At 39.4% G+C, this 23554-nt stretch overlaps 1 protein-coding gene across 1 annotated transcript; it reads right to left on the bottom strand.

Annotated features, from left to right (window-relative positions):
* Positions 1–286: 286 nt before the first annotated feature.
* ALG6 (ALG6 alpha-1,3-glucosyltransferase) lies at positions 287–20556 on the bottom strand. The gene is made up of 14 exons (XM_084290857.1): positions 20212–20556; positions 16557–16641; positions 13041–13130; positions 12065–12153; positions 9705–9787; positions 8994–9058; positions 6564–6749; positions 5949–6084; positions 3987–4072; positions 3338–3422; positions 2130–2200; positions 1357–1425; positions 1014–1212; positions 287–743 (listed from the first exon to the last, which is right to left on the bottom strand). Exons 1-14 carry the CDS (start codon positions 20462–20464, stop codon positions 546–548), a joined length of 1695 nt encoding a protein of 564 aa, XP_084146983.1. The 5' UTR covers positions 20465–20556; the 3' UTR covers positions 287–545.
* Positions 20557–23554: the final 2998 nt, after the last annotated feature.

A 23554-nucleotide genomic window follows, 5' to 3' on the forward strand; every position in this document is an offset into this window, starting at 1 on the left:
GATGCACAGCCTCGTGCAGCAGCTGGGATAATCTGCGGCGTGGTAGATGGCAGAACGCTGCAGGACAGAGACAGACTACACAAGACAGTTTGTGCCATAAAACAATTCAGCAAGACAACTCCAAGTTGCCACTTAATATTTAGCACTTAACCTGTATTTCTTTGAATTGTTTGTGTTTCTTATGCTGGGAAATGTAGAAGCTTAACACTAACACAACAGCTTGCTGTTTTGCTAGAAGAGTCAGGGATTTTAGCGTTAATTCAAAATTTGGTCCTTTATTGGGTATTTCAGGCTTACAAATGGCAACAAGTATTACAATTCTGAAGAAAACACACCAACTTACATTTCCAAGTAAAAATACTTCTTCAAAGTACTTCGCCTTTAAAACAGCCTTTACACATATTTAAACAAAACGATGAGTGTGTTTTCTGATTTTCATTAGATCACAGGAATTGTATTACATCACAAACGAGTTCACCTGCAAGGCCAGACACTGTTCACTGAAAATACTGTCCTGTCACAGTTTAGTCCTTGATCTTCACAGATTAACTGACTTTCTTCTGACTCCTACTATTCTTTGAGTCCCATAGTATAATAATATTAAAATATGCCAAAAAGAATAAAAAGTGTAAGCAAGAGATACTGGACACCAATACGGGGAATAAATCCGGCAGCCTCTGTGGAGGACGCACTGTAGCACTCATCAGAGACAGGACGCCCATCAGGGTTACAGAAAGCAGGAACTGTAAGACACAGAATGATGTATTAGCTAGTATTGATTTAACACCTCAAATGAGTAAGCTGCTACTTTCGTTACTTGTGTGCTCTGTATTCTTCAAACTATATACAGATGACATCACAGAAAAAAATTATGGCGTACCTCTGTACTGAGGCAGCATGGCTTTGCCTGTATGAGAATTTATTCAGAGTTACGGATGTCAAACTGGTTTATGCAAGCATTACAGTACCACAAAGAGCTCCAAGTAAGAGTTAGAGGAAATAAAGTTACTTACCAGACTCCTGACAATCCTGGGAAATGACTTAAACCACGAAATGTATCTCTTCAGGAAAAGGGAGAATGGTTTCAGCTGCAGGTCCTCTACTGAGGTCTTTTCAAATATTGAGAAGGAAGCCACGCAGGCCAACAGGAATGCCAGCATGGTCACAGTGTAGGCCAACATCAGGCCATCTTTCAGAAGAAGAGGCAACATACTGTTAAAGCAGAATTACCCAGAAGTGAGTGAGTGCACATTGAGTTACATTCTAAAGTGTATAAAAGAGTAGCAAAAGAATGAATTTATACTTACTAGGATCGGGGAAGAACATATAAAACAACATTTATGGTGTCTGACTCACCTGAAGGTTGATACAAGTAAGAACCACGTGGCCATAAAAGGGATTTCATTTAGGATTAAGCAGACTGGTCTAAAAGGTAGAAGAATAAAAACTGATACACAAACACAGAAGTGACAGCACTTTGTCATCTCAGCCTTTCACGTGGATGCTACGTGCACCATTAACAAGGGCTCAGAAAGCCCCAGACAGGCAGCATCTAAAGTGTTGTGTACGCTGCCCAGGCGCCCTGCTTCCCCCTGCTCCCCTCTGAAGGCTGGGGACACCCTGCCCGGCATGAGGGTCTGCAGCTGGAGATGCAGTGCCAAACCCTCGCAGCACACACCAGCAGCATGCGTGGGGAGCCTGATTAGTGCCTGTTCAACAACAAGACTTCGTGCAGGCTTTGAGGAGCACCTATACTGCAACATCTACGCAACTGCCTGCAGAGATAACAGCAGTTTTCTAACTACTGGTTCAGGCTTCCTTTCAGGCGTGAGCAGGAAGTGTTAAGAGGGCTGCCTCTCCAAATCTGCCTTCAGACACTCCTTCCAGGCGCAGGGGAGACAACCACACACAAGACTATGTGTCTGTTGATTATGGCAGCACACCTTGTCTTTAGAATGGCGCAGGAAAGGCCAGCATGGCTGTATTTATATATTTTCATTTACAAGTTATTCAGAAAAGAAAGCGTGTAGAGTATTTAACATCAGATATATTTGTAAGTGAGAAAGCAGCATGCAACAAGATGAGGAAAAGAAGATCAGAATATATGTACAGAAAAATAATTTACTTACACTGACACTAGAAGAATAGATTTTTCATGTACTTGAAAGGAGAACAGGAAAAATGACAACGCACAACTAACCTTAGAAAAGAAATCAGAGATGTATTAACATATGTGACTGCAATTCAAAGCACTGTTCTAGTTTCTCTGCTGGCACAGTCTTTGCATGAATGTATGAGCTAAATGATGTGATTTTTCTAATTAACTGCTACATTTACTCCAGTGCAATTTGCAAATACACTGAGCTGCTTCTGTAACCACCTATACACACAAAGAAAACCACATTGTTTGAAAGTTTACCCAGAATTACTCATAAAACACTTTCTGTAAAGAGTCCCCAGTCTTGCTTAGTTTTACTGTCAAGAGCATCCCCACTAGCTATGCCCAATATTCACGTACAGTAGCATTCGCAAACTTTGGTAACAGAGAGAACTCATTTTTTTTTGACAAATTCTGTTTGTCATCATGAACAGCCAATACCCCAAAGGAAACAAACTTTTTTTTTCCTGCCAAACAGAAACACACTGGAAGACATGCACCAATTCTTAGAAAGGCCAAATGTTAGCTTTAGGTAATATTGTGATCAATTCTTAAGCACCACTTATGTAAAATTAAAAATAGAAAACTGTGTTATAACTCTTGAGACCTTAGCACTGGCTCCAAACAATTTTGATTTCAAAGCAAAATGATTTTGCTTTTAAGTAACGTGGATGTAAATGTTAATTAATTCAAAGATATAAGGAGACTAAGCAAACGTAAACATTTGAGAAAATAGCATCATTTTCTTTTGGAGGCACTAATGAGCTTACAAAGTCCACCACTGAGCCTTTTTATTGAATTTTGCAGCCAACACATTAAGCAAAAAATAGCACTTTGGAAATTAAACAAAAAGAGGGGAAAACAGGAAAAAAAATCAACTCCATATTAAGTTCTGTTGTGTAAGAAGTCTTCTAAGAACTCTCCAGAGGAAAATAATAAAAATACAACATTAATTTAAAAAAAGGCTAAGGTAAGAAGTCTGGATTTAAAAGGCCAGTCAGACCCTCCTGGATATCTCTGACAGCAAAACAGTTTTAAACCAATCTCTTCAGCAGAAGCAACACGGCATTTAATGCTACACACATCTCTGCACATTGTAGAAACCAAGTAGAATGGTTAGTCACACACCAGCACTCAGGGTGGATGTAAAATAGGGAACAATTAAAAATATACACTTACCAAAGCTAATTTAAATCCTCGTAGAGATGGCTGGACAGTTAGTTTTATACAAGTAGGAAGCAGGCTCAGGAATGTTACAGCAAAACTAAAAAAACATGCAAGAAAAACAGTGTGAATACTTCGTTGATCATACAATCACTTTTGAAATCTCTGTGAAAGTTACAAATTTAATTGTAATTTTCAGAAGTACAAAATCCCTCAAGCAGACTCAATTACAGAAGAACAGCACTGAATGGTCTCTGCCGACATAAGTGCTTTTGAAAAAAGAATAAAGCACTTCCATTACTATTTCAGATGCTGTAAACCTAAACTTGAATGGTTCGCTTATTTGAAAAAAACATGAACTCCCATTTTTAAGAGCATTAAAAAATGTAATTATTCCTCCAAGAGGAGAGTATGTGAATTTTAATTCAGTCTCAACCAACTACATAGTTCAAGTCACTACATAAACAAGCAGAAAATTTTGTAGTCATAAGTATTCCTAACAGTATTTGGGGAAACCCTTATCACTTGGAAGAAGAATACAGTATAAAGAAAGCATTTTTTGAAGATTTTAAATGCCCCTTCCCATAATTCTTCAACAAAAATGACTGATGTTGTGAAAACCCCTGCAGACAAAAAGCTACCTAGCACTTCAGCTATGTCTTACCTGAGTTTGAGCTGAGTCTGAGGTGATACTACATTCTTTATCTTTATAAGGACACTTAAACTGCACCAAATATTGGCTACTTTATCCTGGGGAAGAAAAACAAACAGATAATTAGTCATTAATTGCATTGTTTAAGCTTATATTAGTGACAGCAAGTTGGGGGGAATAGTTGGGTTCTTCTAGCACTGCAAAAAGACTATCGCCAGTGTGTATCATATTCTGAGATGTAATTTAAATGATTCTCATCTTCAATCAAATATGGAAAGTTCCAGGAGACTCAGCTACAAGTCCTGATGAGAAACAGCTCTTTAGTGCAAGAGACTATGCCTTAACTCATGAGACCACGCATTTTGAGAGAGTAAGGCTCTGAAACCACCAGTCCCTAGGAAATCTCTGATTAAACAATGGCAAAATACGAGCCTTTGTTCAAATGTGAAGGCATTCTATATACTGTCACATTTCATTACATACCTGAAAGTATTTAGCTGTGCTTACTGCTTGCTAGCAATGACAGAGTTAACCACTAATAAATCAAGAAGTCTAAAGACATTAGCAGTTGTGCTAGGATCACTTTCAAAATTAAATTTGTAACTACAGCTATCATGCTCATGAAACTCATCCCTAAACAGCTGCTTGAATCACAGCTGTGTAGACATAACAGCAAGAAAGCTACTAGCACCAGCAACTGAGCCATCTTCCTCACATGCTCACTAGCAATACAGAATATGCACTTCAAATCTGCTGAGGATTACAAGTGAACAGAGGGTTTGGCAGCACCAGCAAACACACAAGACGCCTACTTAATAGCTAATATGATTTTACAACCATCAGCATTTGTTACTGCTTCTGTAAATGGGAACCAATTCAAAGAACCTGTTACACGCACCCCAGTATAAATTTACTGCGCGTTGCTTACGTGGACAATTTCTCATTTTATCTACATTAGCATCCAGCAAGTCACTCCCCTGATCAACTTAGAAAATATTTGGGCTAATATTAGACTAAAATCCTTAAGCTTTGTCAGACTCGATGGTTATTGTTTCTTACAGATTTTCAGCTTCGCACTGGATGAAAAGTGTGGTGACCAAAACTATTGATTTATAAAATTTCAGATAATTCCTAAGGAATAGGGTCATTGGTTTTCAGGGAGGTGGGGAGGCTTTTTGTGCATTTGGTTCTTAAAGATTAAAAAAATTTAAGATTAATCAAAACATATATTTGCTTAAATCCGTGTGACATCAATAATTAAAAATTTGAAGTTACATTTCAGTGGTTGTACTTGAAGTCGAGAATTTGCCTTTAAAAGTGCGATACTGAGATTCATGCCTGACTAAGCAAAACACCTACAAATCACTGCTACTTTGGAAATGAGCACCCTTTGTTTTATCAGTGAGGTAAGCGAGTAATTGCTTTACTGTACTCAGGCCGCAGTACTCAGCACCTTGCAGTATGCAAATGTCAGCAGCCTGAGGAAAGGTAAAAGCAGAACTGCCTAAGACTTGGAACATACCGAGGAAACTTGCACTGAAAATACAAGCTAGGTCGATAAGGAAGAACTAGTCTGCACCCAAAATGCTTTTTATATGATTAAACATGTCAAAAAAAGCTGAGCACAAGCAGAGATAGAGACCGAATCTATTAACTTTTAAGGTTTTATCTTCTGACACTGTCAATTACTATGGAATCTATGTCAATGGAAAAATGTATGGATTGAGGTATGGGTTTGATGATGGGATAAGTGTTGTCTACTCAGATAATATTCTGGAAGATGCCAGCTGAGCTGGGGTTAAATACTGGATTAAATAACTGGCAAGAAATGACTGCTGAAGAAGCCATCTCAAATTACTGGTTCTGTGGTGTGTCTCCCACATGAAATCCCTAAAGGTCATGATGAAGGTTTCTCAAGGGATCTAAGAATACAGAACATTTACAGCAGGGCGGGGGAGAAGAAAACATGCATGCCTCAAACAAGCCTCGGTCAATGGGAAAGAGTCTTCTGAGTACTTGCATCATTTGTTCCATGTCGGTACAGAACGGGAGCCAGCACACAGCAAAGGAGGCCACCACTGTCCCTGCTATTTTAGTTAACAATACCAACCTGCAATAAAGAGAAAAGCTTCCATCAGAGAAGATAAATCCAGCTACTCTTAACAAATCACAGCGAACCTAAATCTTTTTTAAAAAAGAGAACTGAAGGTTAAGAAGTCTGAACGAAAAGGGCTACCAGTGCCACAGAAAAAGTTCATCATTCCCTGATTAGTGAGAACAACACAGAGCTCCTGCTGCCCATCTAACCTAACTGCCCGTCACAGCCCACATTTAATTTAGTGGACAGAATGAATAGTGCTGAGAAAAAGACACCGTAATAGATTTTGCTATCTTTGCAGTGGAAACACTTAATGTAGATCTCAACAAGAAATGCTCATTCTACAAGAGAGGAGTGCACTGTGACAAAGCAAGTATCTTGCACTAGAAATTAATTCAAAAATGAGAACATGCAAATAAGGAGAATCACACTCAATGCCAGGCTGTGTGGGTGTATTCTTGAACAAGATAAAATGATTTAAAGCCACTTACCCCTTTCCTTTCAGTCCCTTCTTGAAGCATTTTCCAAGTAAATAGCAAAAGAAGGGCAGAGAATGGTAGAGTTCCATTTGCTTATAATTTAAGGCCAAGCAAAACGCCACTGACCCCAAAAGGTCCCAGTCATAAGACAACCAAAGTACACCCCACAAGGCAAAGCCGAGGCTCACTGAGTTGTATATGTTTTTTTAATGTTAAGGACAAGAGACACAGCTTAGTACTGGAATTAGTAACAAACGCCCTGAGGTACAAGTGTAAAGGAGCATGCAAAGTAAGTATTTCCAAGTTTGTTTTAAAAATACATTGATAGTTGTGACTATTTTCTTCGGATAAATAATTTTACTTCTATTTAAAGCCGATTTTTCAGGCTTGAAAGCTTGCATAGACAAAAAATGAGAACAGATACTGCATTTGTGTTAATTATACATGTAACATATAGACAGTCAACCAAGCTTTGATCTAAACTAGTGAGAGAACCTAGTAAGGTGCAGAGTAACCCCTTTTTTGTTTGTTTTTCAAACAACAGTATTTGAACTGTGTATTTTTTAGTTCAAAGATTGTGTTGTGGGTTTTTTTTTTTTTGAGATTATATTCCACTTGCAATACATCCATGACCAGACCCCGTAGTTGCTAATACTGTACACACAACAAATAGCCACTGAAAGCAACATCATTTCCTTCAGACTTTGAAAACAGGTTCCCTAGTTCAGTGAAGTTTGAAAAGACAAAGATACTATTAAAATGCAACAAAAGATTCGCTTTGTCATTTGCTATTGTTGTTACACAAGGAGAGAAACAACAGAAGGCTTGTATCCTCAGAAATTTCAAAATATTTTGTTTTCCTTTTGTCAGTATAAGTAGCTGTGACAACACATTCAGACTGTTGTTTTCAACCCACTCAAATTTCCCACGCAAGATCACCACATGCACTTGAGATCGCATCAATTTCACATCAACGCGTTGTTAAACCGCAAGGCTATGATCTTTAAGAGATGTGCAGCAGCAGCAAAGTAAATCTTTTGACTTCTGGGAGTCGGTCACAGACAGTAAAGTTATTCACACAGGAGTCACCAGGCTGGCAGAGACTGCACGGTACGTTTGTGCCCTTCAACAGGGTTTGCTGCGCCTGGGCAGTACCTACACAACGTTTGCTGAACCTTGCCTTAACGAATTTGACACGGGAGATTCCACAACTTCCACAGACAACCTATTCCAGCACATCATTGCAATTAAGGTTTAAAATATTTTTCCATGTATTTGAAAACCAAATATTCCCTAGGTTACTTTAGGAACATTTATTGCCCTATCCACCATAACACGCACACGCACAAAAACCCAACAGATTATCACTCTCCTCTTTGTATCTCTCTTACAAATCAAAAACCTGACCCTCAGCCTTCTACTGTCTCACCAGCTTCTCTCATCTAAGATGAACTACGTTCAATCCCAGCCCTCTTCTTGTAAATGATGGCTCCAGCCGACCTCTCTCTTTAAAGGGTGAGGCCAAAAATAGAATTTCAGAATTCCTGCACTGTAACTCCAATATCCAATAGCATTATGATTTTTTTTTTTCCCTTCCAAAGCTGCTTTCTAAGACACGTTGACTTCCAAGTTCACCACGCACTTTCTTGGAAGAAAAACACAAATTAGGAAGTTATTGGGTAATCAAAACTTGATTTAGTAGATGATGAGATTTAATATCCCCTTGAAATATTTAAGTGTCCATGTTTATCAGCTCCGAGATCACGTCCCCCTGCTATGTGGCACCAAGCAGCACTGCCTGGAATAGCCAACTAACAGCATTTACTTGCTGATGTGCAGAGTAAATGTAAGAACAGAGATTTTATTAAAAAAAAAGACCCACCTGTGAAGGTGTCTACCACCAACATTGACTACAGTTAGCTCCAACGACACAGCTTGTATTAGATGCCTAACTTTTAACTGGCTAGGCATTAAGTGAAGTGAATCCAATCTCAAGTAATTGCACAGACAAGACAGAACGGCACATTCTACAGAAACGAACATTTTACACTACTCTGCTTGACACACTCCTCTGCCATCTCAAGAAGATCTCAGGTGACTCCTTCTCCAAACACAAATCACAGGAGCACAAGCCATTACTCTTTTCACTGTTGTACTACCGTTGACGTCTTCTGCAATAAAGTGACTGACAGAAATATGAGCTGGAGGTGCAGAAAGAATGCTATTCATGTTTGGATTGATTTGTCCCAATAGCAGCTCTTTATCTCCCATATATTCTAGACTTCACGGTTTTCTCTAACACTTCTGCTTCGGGGTAGGCAGAAGCCCCTCAGATGCCTTCATGTACAAAGGTAACCTTCCCCCCAGCTAAAGGCAAGTAACAAAGAAGAGTGTTACTTCATAAATGGAAATTCCTTTCATTGCACAGCAAAACAAGGATACTGGAAGTGTCCATGGTCAATCAGAACGAGACCTGGGTAAAGCAGTATACAGAGAGCGCTGGAAACCTGGAAGGATCAAAACAGAGAGGGAAAAATAATTATTTGTAAATTAAACATCAGACATGGGAACTTATACTATTTCTCCAACAGAAAAAAATGCCCCTCCATCATGCATCCTCTCCAATTAATCTTCCGTCAGTAACATTTTAAGGAATAAAAATAGATAAGAAAATACTGAAGATGAGCCTACCCTTCACCAACCAGCTCAAAGATCACCCACACCCATCTTAAACTTCAAAAACACCCCAAAAAAATCAGAAGACAGTACCCCAGAAGAGTATTTGTTCTACCATAAGGAGTGCATGAGACAGAGCAGCTCCTAGATTCCCCCATGTCACATCACAAATCTTGCTTTTACTACCCAAGTAATAAATTCAGAAAGAAATACAATTCAGGAGTTCATGGCTACTAAACTTCAGTGCATCCTGTTATTGAAGACATTAAAATAATTGCTGTAAAATAAGTTGTTTTTTTTTTTTTGCCTGAGAAGTCTTTCATATAACGTATAGTGATCATCATCAGTTTTACTTCAACTGAAGCCATCACGATGTTCTATACATTAATTAACTCTTATCCTGTTAAATTTCTACTGTTTTAACAGTATGGGTTTTATGGTTTTTGCTTTTTAATTGCACACACATCAGATACTCACCTGCTTTTTAGTAGATGTTTCCTTTAAGGAACAACAATATAAAATAACTGCCGGAATATAAATCAGCAAATCAGCAACAAACACTGAAAAACAAAGACCACCTTTATATTAGAAATCTCCCACACACCTCTTAGTACAATTTGTGCTGCATATTTATTATTTTTTTTATTTGAATTGAAAATTTTTGCTTACAGTTTTAGCCTCCTAACACTCCACATCTTGGTTGTGTTTTGTGTAAAAACTCAGATAACTACAGTGTTGGATAACTTTTTACCTCTCTGTTGAACGTGGGCTTTGCAGCTGTATCTTGACATGAAAACTTCATTTTAGTCAATCACCTCAACCAAAGTTCAAAAGGCAGGTGGTCACAGTTTCAGCTGAATACACTTTTCCATTGTCTTATGTTACGTTACCGTAGGTACCATTATTTTAAAAGATAGCTCAGGTTTAGCAGTTACAACGAAGCTATTTTTTCCCCAGTTAATTTTGGGGAAGACAAAGGAAAAATAAAGGCAAATAAACATTAAAAATATCAGAAAGTCCTTTGTTAGAATAAACTAGGTAGTTTCACTTTAAAGGACAAAAAGAAATAGGTCTACAGAATTTGATCTCGTTAATGTTTCTAACGCTATCATTTCTGATGTCCAAAAGCTGCTGCTTCCATGTGTTCAGCTGTTTTGACTTCTGGCACAGCCTCAGTCAATAACAGAGCGTACACTAGTTCCTCACATGCCAAAACGAGAGAGGCATTCTTAATTCTCAAAAGAAATCAGCTATGAGAAGATCCATGCAAGGTTTTGATTTTTTTTTTTTTCCTTTCAACAGAATGTATAGTTCAAAGGCACAAATAATTAGCAAGTTCTAAGTTATAATCAATTTCCAACATATTTTTGTGGGAATTACCAGTGATGTGGTTAAATAGACTAAAATTATTTGGGTTTGATCATCTGTCCATAGCACATACATGTAAGAGGGTCAGTGAGAAAACAAGAGCCAGCAGGTTCACCTGCCTACAGCTATGTCAGATCCTGCTTGCGCTTAAACCACCGGGTGAATTCTTCTTGAGCATTGCCTTAATAGCTTGTGGAAAGTCTCAGATTATTTCTATAAACAGATCTCAGAAAGCGTGCTGTTATCACAAGATAAATACCCATTGCTTTTTTGGTCATGGACTTTGGAAGAAAATGTTTAAAGAAATCAGTTATTCAGTATAATGATCATTTCGTAAGCTTAAGCCACAATTAAACAAATATGGCCTAGGCATTAGCAAAACAAATACACTGATGCTTTATAAAGGTGTAACACCAACAGCTGACACTGAACATTCTGAATTATTTTAACGCGTTATTTTAATGGTTATTGTTTAAAAAGTGTTTATCATTCCTCCAAATCCATCAGTGGCTTGTCAAGTGAGTTGATTTCAAAATTAATAAAGACCATTTCAAGGATAATTAAGTTCTAGAGATTTTTTTGTTTCATTTCAATCAATTATAAGAGACCAGAGAGGTTTGGGAAGTATAGAAAAAAAGCTACTGATGAACAACAAATCCTGCCAGTGTTATCAGGAAGCATTTGTGGAACTCTATCCTGTTACATGAAGCAAAAGAGAGATTTAAAATGAAAGAAAACAGTAACAAGATAACTTGGCATCTGCCATTGCACAGAGAGCAGAATTTCACTGGATACATTGTTTGTTGTCCTACTTTAACAGCTAATGAATTAAGTTATTTACATGTTTTTAGCACTTGTTTTATACCCTTTTCTTTTGTAGAGGCAGTTCAAAATAATCAAATGGCTGGAAGAGTGACCACAAGAAAATGAGACTTAGTATAGAAGCAATAAAATACATTTTTACTTTTTGTTAACTCAGGTTTATTTCCAGAAAGTAGCAGCCATTAAAAAAAATAACATCTTTAAAATATTGAATATGTCCCTTTTTCAGGTAAGGTATAAAGCTCACAGTAAGGATCCTTCAGTGAAGGCTAGTCTATGTGTGAAATATTTTTACCATAAATAAAAAAAAAAAAGCTAAATTGAACGTAAAAAACATATCCATTGGAGTGAAAGGGAAAAGAAAATTTTAAAAAATGGTTGTAGGCTACCAAAAAAAGTAGCCTTGTTTTAGAGTTTTTACTGATTTGGCTTGGTTGAAAACTTCTCTGCACATTTAACACTATCAGCTTCACAAGTGACAGCAAGAGAGAAGAGAACAGAGGAGGTTGGTCTGTAACACGTGGACCTGGCCAAGCCACCCAACCGATCAGAAATTGGTGAAGACAGAGAAGATGCACAAAATGAAACATACTAGATTAGTAAACCAGACAAATCTGTGTAATCTTCCTAAGAAATATTTTTCCTACCTGTTGTACGCATAAATAACTTATGCAGCTGACTCTCATACCCCCGAGAAGTGTGGAGAGCAATCCAATCAGGATTTATTAACTTTGCACTGTAAAACAAAGTACAGGCACATCAAAATGTGAGATAGTTCTCATTTCCCTTTACACTCCTTTCAGCAATAAAGATGACATGCACAGGAGCATATTCCAAGAATTAAGATGAATGAGGAGAAATATTTCAAAGAGCAATAATGATCAATGAAAGGCTTTCCTCACTTCTAGACCTGCTTATACTATAGAATTCAGCGGCTAATTCACAATTAATAAAAACGTTTGAGAAAACAGAACACAGCATTTATGGGGACAAGATAACTACCTTCAGTCCAGTTCCACTGACTTTTAAAAAAACAATTGTAAATACTTCTCATGCTTAAGTATTAAATATAAACCATTTACAGTTCACATAGATGCCCCACATAACTGTGCCTGTGCACTTTAACCTACATTCTTATTCCATAAGTCTCATTCCAATAGCAGTAAAGCTCTTGTGGAAAAAGTATTCCAATAACAGAATTCTATTTACATGATATCCAGTCATCAAATGTCACTCAGGCTCCCAATACAAGAGAAGTTTCCCATGCTGCGCACTCAATTCCTACGACACTTTTTTTTTTTTTCGCTGATCCAGCAATGACTTACGTGAAAAACTAAAAGCTAAGTCACATATAAATCTGCTAAAATTTAAGGACCTAGCAGAATAATTTAACCCTTCAGTCCCCCTTACAGTAAATATGAAGCAGAAAAATAGTAGTATTAGTTTTAAGTGACAGGGATACTCAAAATTTATTTCCCTAGCTTTAAAGTAGCAAACAATACTTTCAATTTCATCAGATCAGTGATTTTTAGCTCCTAGTTTCTCTCCTCAGGCAGGAAAAAAAAAGTCAATTTGGTGTTTTCTGTTCCTCCCAGTAGTAAATACTTCAAACAATGAACTTACATGTAAGCACACAAAAAGCTGTGGTAGGCAGTAAGAGGTGGATAATCAAGGCCCCAGTACAGGAGGTTGTTATCACTTGTATTGAAGTACCTGAGAAAAAAATACATATACATGCATAAATATATTGAAGAATCTACCTTTCTAGCTTTGTTTTGGCCCAAGGAGAAGGCTGAACAGTAAACCAAATATTTTTACCAATGTACTCAAAATTCAAAAGGAAGTTTGCAACTTCTTTACCTGACTTATTTTACTTTACAAAAAAAAAACAAAAAACAAAACAAAACAAAAAAAAAAAAACAACTCAAGCAACATAACAAAAGCAAAAGGTATTCCGAATATACTCACTTGTATTTGCAGAATAGATGATTAAAAAAAAAAAAAACAAAAAAACAACAACTGTTAGAACTTACCTGAAAGGGAAAAAAATACTTTATGAGAACCACATTTGATAAAAATCCAGAGATTAATACAAAGCCTGCACAAAAGCAGTATCTACAATAACTCTAGATATTTATGCGGAAAGCTTCAGAGGTCCTCACCTCCATCTACAAACAAAACCTACATTTTAATGTCTGTCAATTACCCCAGAAGACAGCACTCAATTTGCCAATAAGGAAATAGAAATAAAGTAGTTAAATTGAAATTTTAAAAGAATGGGGATTCACTAGTTATTTTCCTTATAATCATCCTAGACTCCTTTTTTTCTGGACTTGGAAGGTATATTTAATAAGCAACAATGATTCCTGTATAGTTAAAATTTACCTGTCACTCTTTTACACTGTAGTTTACCAAGCTGTGGACTGCTGCTGTTTGAAAGACCTTAATACAAAAGTTTTGAAAAAATATCAAAGGAAGTTACGCTGCTGAAAAGCAACTAAACAGAAGTGAAAAAAGGTGACAAAGGTATTACACAGACAAACAAAAAGCAATGTAGGGGGCTAAAAAAAAGTTTCTTAGAAGCTCCAAGTTATCAGAGTTATGCCTCCTGAACTGCCAACACAAGTCATGAATCTCCACCAGTTATGTCAGCCACAACCCCTTTACCTTTTTCTACCTCAGAAGAAAACTCAGGAGGATGCGAGAGACAAAGGAGAAGGATTTTCCCATCTGTAATTCCATCGTGTCTGTATTTCTACAGAAGGCTGGCAGCAGTTAGAATTAAGTCACCTCCAAAGGAGGAACAGAAGGCTTTATCCAAGGAAAACAAAAGTTACAAAAAGAAGGCATCAGATCCGTTACACCACACAGTGAAAAAGACTGACTAGTCTATTCTACCGCCAAGGGGCACACTCTTGGCTTTTCCAGTTTCTCCCTTCAAATGTGGTGAATTTTTGACATTTATTATTGTAAATGATGTTTCTTGAATTCCTTATGAGCTGTCTGAAGTACCTTATGAACTCATGATAAATCACAGTTCTTTGAGCTACATCTCCGCGTCTTATCCTACCATTCAACATTGCTCGTGCCAAGGCAGTTCAGATTTTTCACATGGATTTTAATAGTCTGCAACTTCGTAGAAAGCTTTCCAGTTATGTTGTGGGGTGTTTATTATTTTATTTTACCTTCCATATACTTGTAGCTCCAAGAAAACCAGTAATACTTAGCAAAAAAAGCCTTCACAGTTCTAATTAGCAGTATAAGAAGAAAGGATGTCTTTTGATACATCCTCTACAAGACTCTAAAAAAATATATATTAGAACTACTTAAATTCTGGCCTCTGGCTCAGAGAAAACTCTGAAAGAAACTAAGTACCAACCATATTGTGGTTTACTCCAGCATTTAAAAAAAGTCTTTTTTTCAGGTCAACGAAACCATGCATGGGATGTGCAGCTGTATTACCTACGCAGAGCTGTTTAACAACAAAAAGTCTGTGAAAAGATCGGGAGATCCAGAGATCTTCCAGGACTACGTCCTCACAAGAAAACTGCTCTCTACATTTACCTCGACAAATCCACAGAACATGTGCTTGCTGCCTAGGCAGCTTTTCTAAGCACTAAACAAATAACACTGGAAACAGTTAGAATCTCAGCTTCAGACCTGAACGCTGTCTCTAAGTACCAGAGTATAACATCTTTTGATATTGCAAATCTGTATAACACAGGAGGCGAAAGAGATCTCAGCACTCTACCAAGTAATCCCTCCTATGTCAGCTGAAATGTTTCTTTCCAAACTCCCCAAACCAAGTACGACCTCAGCGGAGATTCAATTCCCAAAGCAGACCCAATCTGAAGAACTCCTGTTATAAATAAAACGAAGAGCTAATACAACAAGACCGAGAAGCCCAACTGGCAGCCCATAGGCTAAGCACAGCCTGCAGTACAGTTTCATCTGACCCCTGGGAATTCCTAGAAATAATGACTGCTATAACTCTTAATTTTAGGTACATACAGTTCTGCGTAGCAGAGGGGATCGAAGCTGCCAACTCTATTATTACGTCAGCTCTCCATTATCCCACCTCTGGCACAACGAGAGGTTTAGACATCCCAGAAAGAGTGAAACAAAATGGTAATACAGACACTATATTGTGACTTCAGATCATCCCGTAGAGTCATCTGCAAAGTTCCACACAGTGCCAAACTTTCAGGATTGGCCCCACATATTTACAGAAATAGTTGAATTAATATTTTCTTCTACTCTAAAGTACATCTGTTCCCCTACAGAGAACTGAGGGGAAAAAACAAAACAAAAAAAAGACTCCACAAACAGAACATAACTATACCTGCTGAAGGATTAGCCAGAGTTTCAATTTGTTCTGGGTTGCATTGTAGCATATATACGACTAAAATTTTACTGTTCCATGCAAGTTCTAAGGAACATTACAAGTAATATAAAAGTAAAGATATTGGGAATAATTTTCCTACTAAGTGATCTGTAGAAATACTTTCATTATCCTTACATCTATATTCCAAGCACCCCCAGTTTAAAATCTATATAAAGAACACAGGTGTGAACAAAGAATTCATGGGTGTAAAAAACAAACTGTGCCTCCAGCACAAGAATTCAAGCCTCTACGCTTACTGGCAGGCCCCTGCCTTTCAGCTTCAGTGAGATGAGCAGAGCTGTGGTTTCGTCAGTGCCGATAATCATGAGAGCTTCTGTGCAGCAGAGAACTGGTTGACACTCAGGAAGACAAACTGATTTCTTTTGAAACTGAGTAACGAGGCTTCTCTCATATACGCTTACTTAAAAATTGCTTCTTGATTTTTCCAGTCAATTCCAAACAAAGTTGGAGCTTCACAACAACACAGTTACCTACCAGCCAGAACGTCCCATTGTACTAGCTAATACCTAGCAAGTCCAATTCCAAATTTTAGCGTGTTTATTTTGTGAAGAAAAAAGTATTTCACTCTACGTACAGGATGATATTGTATCACCGCAAAAGGATTTTTAGAATAGTTCTGGGAACAGTAAAAGATGTTGCAGAGATCTCAGACAAATGTATATTTAAGTAAGGCATGACACAAAGTTTCATTACATTTACCCCTTTGTAACCTGAACCACAACAGCACTACTTACCACTGTCTGATGGGTAAATTGTAAGTAACTTCTTGCCAGTGTCTCTGGGCTTCATAGTCCCCATACATAGGTGGTTTTCCTGCACCTAAAAAAGAGGTTACGGTATTCATTAATGTATTCTGTTTAAACAAGTTGCTTTTCCTCAAGATATTTATTTGCATAATTACATAAGACTAATTTTATTCTCCATTCCTCTATTATGTTCGGGAATAAAACAGAGACCTCATCTGCTACACTGTCTAACAGTTAAAAAGTGTTAGACATTCTTTTGGCTTTCTGGATATTTCTGTGATAAGCATTTATCAAGATATTCCACTGTGAAGAATGGCTTCCTCATCTGACAAAAAAAAAAAAAAAATCATTACCAAGTAGAGATGAAAAATGTGGCACATTCTCTGAAATAAGAAAACATACATAATAGACATCTCACGCTGATTTTGAACAAACTCTGCTCTTTCAGTAAACAATAATTGACAATATTCCCACTTGCACTGCAGCCGTGTCATGTGGTACCTCGCTATTGTAATTAACAACCAGGCTTATTTTTAAATTTGCTTAGAACTAGCACCTGCCACAAGCCCCCAGCTCCTCTCCCTTTCCTCTGCTGCCTGCTCTGCCACTCTAGCAAGAACACGGCATATTCTGCCCCTCTCCCCGTGACTCTTAATAGAGTTAGCACAAGCCATTTCCTAAAACAGGCTGTCCGGTACACAGAATAGGTTCAAAAGAAGAAAAAAAATCTTGTAATCTACAAAACCTTCTAAATAATAACTGCTCCATTTGAGTTTACAGGAATTCTCTCTCACTTTTTTTTTTTTTTTTTTTAAACTGAGTGATTGTTATGTAGCAGTTTGCAAAGGGAATTATCTTAAAGGACACTTTTCCACACATGCATACATAAGTCTCTCAGAAAACTAAAGATTTTTTTTTTTCTTTTCTCGATGGAAAAAAGCTTTATCAATACAAGTACTTCGGATGTCTACTCAAAAACAATTCCTTAACATAAACCGAACTCCGATAAGGGCAGTTTGTTAAGCATCTTCATCACAGAGTTTATTTACTTCTATTAACCTGTGCTTATTGAGAACAGAAACTGGACTGATAGTGCTTCCAGTAAAATATTGACGCTAAAGAGACAGAGATTTAAGAGTTTCCTTAAAATACAGGGAAGCCATCTATAATTTTTTCCCTGTGATCTATGTTTGCGGGAGACACACAAGCTCCAATATCTACTATTTATTCCTGAGTAGTAGAGAGAGTAGATTACCTCCACTAATTTATTCCTGGCTAGGTGGAAGAACAGATTATCTTCACAGCGTACAACATTTAACTAAAAGTTTCCCAAATAACTGAGGTCACTGGAGAATAGGAGATTTATCAGGGTCCATTCTATAGCTAAAAATCAAGTGGAACAAAGAAACCTGTCATAGCACTGCTGAAATACAAGAAGGCGTTATCCAGGGGTACCATACACACACACAGATTTTATTTCAGCTTTATCCCTTCTCAAAAAAAAAAGAGAAGAACAAAAGAAATTGACTTCTGAATGATAAAATGAGATCTTAATCCAAAAGTTCCATTTCTAGAAGCCAAATACAGAGATTGACACACTTCAGTTAGTTTGAGAACTGGTATTTTGCTCCCTTCTGCAGCATGCATCAAGTATGTAGACAAAATAATTCAGAATTAATAAAAAATTGATTTTTTTTTTAAAGGTGTCACAAATGCTCTAAATTTACAGTTGTCTCAATCAGTTTCAGTATTAACAGGAAACAAATTTTTAAAGGTCTGAAGCTGCCTTTCAACACAGGTATTTAGCAGGAGCTTTGTAACGCGTAATAAAAAACTCAGATCTACGAAGCCTAGTTTTTCTCAATAATGAGGCAAAACCAACTAATCTAAGGTCATCACAATTAGTAACCTTGCAAAGCCAGGTATTCGTGTTCTGTTTTAGAATCATAGAATAGAACCATAGAATTTTTGGTTATCCCCATCGTGACCTTAATTCTAGAGACAGATCCTAAAGAATGCTAGATAGCAAGCAACAACAGAAGGGAAATGATACAGGAATCCAACCCTATACAGTAAATTAGGGCAGAATTAACGTCCTCACATCTGGCCATCCATGCCACACATGGTTTCAGAGTATGCTGAATCAGCATTTCTACCAGAGCCTGCGTCGGAGAGCGATGACTACTTCTGATCCTTTGCTCAATTATACTGCGCTGAACAGCCGTGAAAGCAAAAAGGGACCGTGTCCGTTTAAATGCTGCCCTGACCAATTTTTTTCTTGTCCCAGTAATTAAAGATTTATTACATCTGAAGGAAATCAAATCGGGCAGGGAGAAGGTTCTGATGTACTTCTGCATTTGACAACTCTAACATTCAGATTTGTCTTTTTTTTTCCTCCAGACAGCTAGAGCTGAAAGCCTTAATAATTTGTTCAATTGGATCAGACTTTGTTCTCCCTGTTCCAAAAGAAGTTATATGGTTGTTCTATATGAAACAAGCGTGTGAAAGAAGTGTGCGTGCACACGAAAAAAAACATTATTTTAGTTCAGGCTTTATTTTAAGACTCTTTCAGAATCTGGACTGGTTTGAAGTTTATCAGCTTAAAAAAAATAGTTCGCAATGTAAATATAAATACGTGCAGCGCAAAAATTTACTCTCTTTTGGCAAAAGAGAGGCTGTTTTTCTGTATGTGGGTGGATAGAAGAGAGCCTCAGCTATTGGTAGAACGGATCTTTTATGATGGCATTTTCAGGAAGCGAACTAAAAATAACTATTTAAGAAGGTACGCGTGCAATTTATCTTCAAGCAAACTACTTCATGTAAATAAAACCCAGGAGTAACCACTTTAAAAATCCTTAGAACAGTACTGAACTGCTCCAGCTGCACAGGGGATGAAGATCCCAATTGCCTTTAAAAAAAAAAAAAAAAAAAAAAAAGCTGAATTTGACTGAGCTTATGATTCTTTTAGCTGATGGAGACTGAATGTAACAGTGCATTAGAAAAAAAAATCCACAGAGAGCAAGCTTTGTGCAAGTCTGTGCTAAGCGTAGCACTACCACTGAGAGGTTTGAAAAAAAATTTGGTAGTTCTTTGCAAGTATTAGGAGATGGGGAGGAGAAATACTCATCTATTAAAAGAATATAGCTCCCGTTCGCGCTGTAAACAATCTGAAGCAAGTCCAGCTACGGGGCACAACATAATCACTCACTCCATGTCACCGTTGTGCCATCTTCATTACCACCAGTACAGTCTTATCTAAAAATAATTTAAGGTTAAATCTGCTACAGAACTTAAAGGATAAGATTAAACAAATATATGACAGGACTGTGGTAACACTGCAGCTACAGCCAGCTGTTCTCTTGCTACTCTTAAAACATTACTGACCCTGCCTCCACCCCTAAGTCATATTTTTTTTTCAGCATTTTGTACCAAATGACTGTGAAATTTAACATTGAACGCTCCAGAAAAATAAGAACAAGGTACTATACAAACCTTAGGGAAATAGGCCCTAAAGCACAACAACACTTGAAGTAACATACCCCTTCCTACTTGCATGATTTTACATGCAAGTTTACTTTAATTTAACACAAGCTCCACAGTTCACCTTCATGTGGTTATTTTACAGGCCACAAACAAGTATTACCTGAGTAAGAACTCAGTGATACAGTCCAGCGTACGGTAAGGGCCAGTAAAACAGTAACTGTCATTAAGCTCCACTTCTCCATTGCTGGTCTTTGTAAGAAGCCCAAAGGTACCTGAAAAAAAAAAAAAATACCAGAAACATTGCTATGACACTGTCTGTGTTTGTTTCTTAGGCATTTAATGGCAGTAGCAATGATTTCTCCCGGTTCTGAGCTATAAACTGACCAAGCATCTGACAAAGTTTCTAGAAACATACATAGGCTTCATCCTAATGAGCGCCACCAAATTTGTTACGCAAACAGCACTTTTCAACATGAAGTTGTTAAGTATCTTTAGTAGCTTGTGAACTTGTATTTGAGAAGAAAAATGTTTTCAAAGAAATGTTGAGGAACATGCAGCTTATAGTAGTGAATGAATGCCATGGTATTTGGTCAACATCACTTAATTTCTGGACTAAACACAGCGCAGCTGAGTTATGGAAAGCGTAGATGGGATTCCCTTCTGGTTTAAATTTATGCAAAAAGTTATATAAATGTTAGCTACGTGTAACAACACAAAATGTTGCTACATCCGCCACATGCAACCTTGGGACAAAGTAACAGGAAAACACCGATGTTACCCCATGCCAAAGCCACTAAGAACAGAAAACGCAAAAACTCGACCCAGAACACCAAAACTATCTCGCTCTGAGTTAGAAAAGAAGAAAAAAGACGAAGAAACAGCTCCAGGCTCGGCAGCAGAGCGCAGGGGAGCACCGCCCTGCGCTACACCTGTGCCTGAGGGGACCGGGGGGGGAGCTTATTTCCCTCAGGTAACCGCTGGCAGGACCCAGGGGGCACATGGGGCACACCAGGAACACCCCACGGGGCACACCGGGCACACGAGGGGCACACCGGGCACACGAGGGGCACACCACACGGAGCACACCACACGGAGCACACCACACGGAGCACACCACACGGAGCACACCACAGCGACGCCCTCCCCTCAGCGCCCCCCGCCCGCCCTGAGGCAGCGGGCAGCGCCCGCGCCTCTCTACCCCCCATACACCGTGCCCCGCCCCTCCCCGGCGCGCGCCCCCTCACAGGACCCAACGGCCGCACCGCGCGCGCGCGCGCTTCCGCGTTCGACGAGGCCGCCGGGCGCGCGGGGCGGGGAGAAGGCGAAGGGCGCCGCAGCGCGCATGCGCCCAGGCCCGCGCATGCGCAGCTGGGCCCGGAGCCGGGCAGGGGGGCGGGGCCCGCGTCCTGTCAGCGGCGGGGCGCGGGGAGGGCGTGAGGGGGGATCGCTGCGCGGGGGTCGGTGCTCGCCTCAGGAGAGAGCCCGGCTCGCTGCTTTATTTGTTTGTTTTAACAAGAGGGAAGCGGCTGCTGCAGGATCTGTGCTTCAGCAGCGACTTGGGGAGGTGCTCCTCAGACGTTGAGTGTGGGTGACAACGTCCAGGAGCCGGACTTGAGGCGCCGGGGGCTGCTGCCTGACGGCCTTTTTCGGCTGTATTTCTGTGGTGCCCCTTCAGGTGCTGACAAAGTGCATAAAATAAAGTGAACGAGCCCACATCAGCCTCACACAGCCCGTACCGACACCAAAAAGTGCGGTCTCTGTTCTTTAGATTGATGTTTTTCCTCAGTTTCCACGTCTAACTGAGATCAGGACATCCAATTTAGTAGAAAACTTATATATATATATATATATACACACACACACACACACATATATATATACACACATATATATATACATATTTAAATCAACACCACATACTCAGACTTTCGTGACTTTCCACAACAACTGGTGCCCGTGCTCTCCTTGGGCTGGAATCCCAGGACGGAAACTTTTAAGGGATTTAGAGTAAATAAATAAATAAATAGATAAATAAATACTATTAGTTCAGTTGGAGGGGACCCACAGAGAGTCCGACTGCCCGACCAGTTCAGGGCTAACCAAAAATTACGGCGCAAACCCAACCTGTTTAAAACCAAGCGCTGCAGAATGGAAGTGTGGTCAAGAAGCACCTGATCACTTGAAATATTAGGGTTTAAAATTAAGAGATTGTAGGAAAACAAAATTCTCCGTAGATTTTTTTAACATTTACGGGTTATTTTCAAAATATACGGATATCGGACAATATGATTATTATGAAATCGGGTTGAGTACTGCGTGACACCAGAGATCGCTTTTTTCCCTTCAGGTTTTTCCAACGCAACGAGGTCGCAGATTTCCCTAACCCCAGCTGTTTGCCAACTGAGAGCAAATTTTTAGAGATGTCGGTGTCTCTCCACCTGCAGTCACCTCAGCATTTGGGGAAATTTCCTTCCAGCGTCACCCCAGCAGGGAGGGATGGAGAGACGGGGAGTTCGGGGGGTTGTGTGGGCAGCAAACCCAAATCCCCCTGAGCTGACCGCCCTCTCCAGATGCTGGGAGCCCCAAACCTGTTAGAAATGCCCCGTTACTGTCCTCAGCTGTCCCCATCCCTGTCCCCGTCCCGTCCCCGTCCCGCACCCCCATCCTCCCAGTTATCGCAGCCCGCCTGGTCTCGAGGTGCGATCGTTCCCTTCCCGGGAAAAAAAAAAAAAAAAAAAAAAAAAAAAAAAGCTTTTTTATCGAACGCCCCCGAAATACTTGCACCGGGTCGCGTCGCCTGGAATCGAGTCCCTGTCACCAGCATTTCTGCGGTGACTTTGAGCGGATCAATGGCTGGGAAAGGCAGCGCGGGCGCATCGAGCAGCGGGGCAGAGCCGGCAAGCGGCTGCCGTTCGGCTCCCGGCAGCAGAGAGAAGCCGATAAGGAGCGGACAAACGCCTTTCCTTAACCCTTTGCAGGCAGCTCAGCCGCCTCTTTGCCTTCCCTTGGCTCCTGGGGTGATGGAAAGCCGAGTAGAGGCGAGGCAAAGCCCCCCCGGCACTCCGGATCTGCGGCCGGAGCAAAGCTCCCTCCCGTTCCCCGATCCGAATCGAGTTGCGCGGCGCCCGCTCCCCGAGCCCGAATTCCTGAAGTTTGCTCAGCTCTTCCAACAGACGAAATGTCACGTTTTAAACGGGAGGGGAAGGTTCTGCCTTGCTGACCTATTTTTCATTTCTGATTTAGGAAAAAAAAAAAAAAAAAAAAAAAGGCGAGATTAGCATGGATATTGCATTTTCAAGGACCTCGCCACTATTAAATAGACTGTTAAGTGCATTTTATGGCTGAGGAGTCTGTTCCCAGCTCAGTCGGGGAGACGTGCTAAGTTCATCTCTACCTGCTACATTGAACATTCACTGACTTAAAATACTTTCGGTGGGTGTAATACCTATGCTCTGTGTCTTTTAAGTACATAACGCTTTATGTTTTAGGACTGCCACAACGTA

The sequence above is a fragment of the Netta rufina genome (genome assembly GCF_964035555.1).
Source record: "Netta rufina genome assembly, chromosome: 8".
Taxonomy (NCBI): Eukaryota; Metazoa; Chordata; class Aves; order Anseriformes; family Anatidae; genus Netta; species Netta rufina.

Coding starts and splice junctions, on each gene's coding strand:
- ALG6 (XM_084290857.1), bottom strand. CDS start 20,464: ATGTTTCTAGAAACTTTGTCAGATGCTTGGTCAGTTTATAGCTCAGAA. Junction 6,750..8,993: donor ATTGACCATGGACACTTCCA/GTATCCTTGTTT, acceptor TTAAAAAAACAT/ATACAACTCAGTGAGCCTCG. Junction 1,426..2,129: donor TCTATTCTTCTAGTGTCAGT/GTAAGTAAATTA, acceptor TCTACCTTTTAG/ACCAGTCTGCTTAATCCTAA.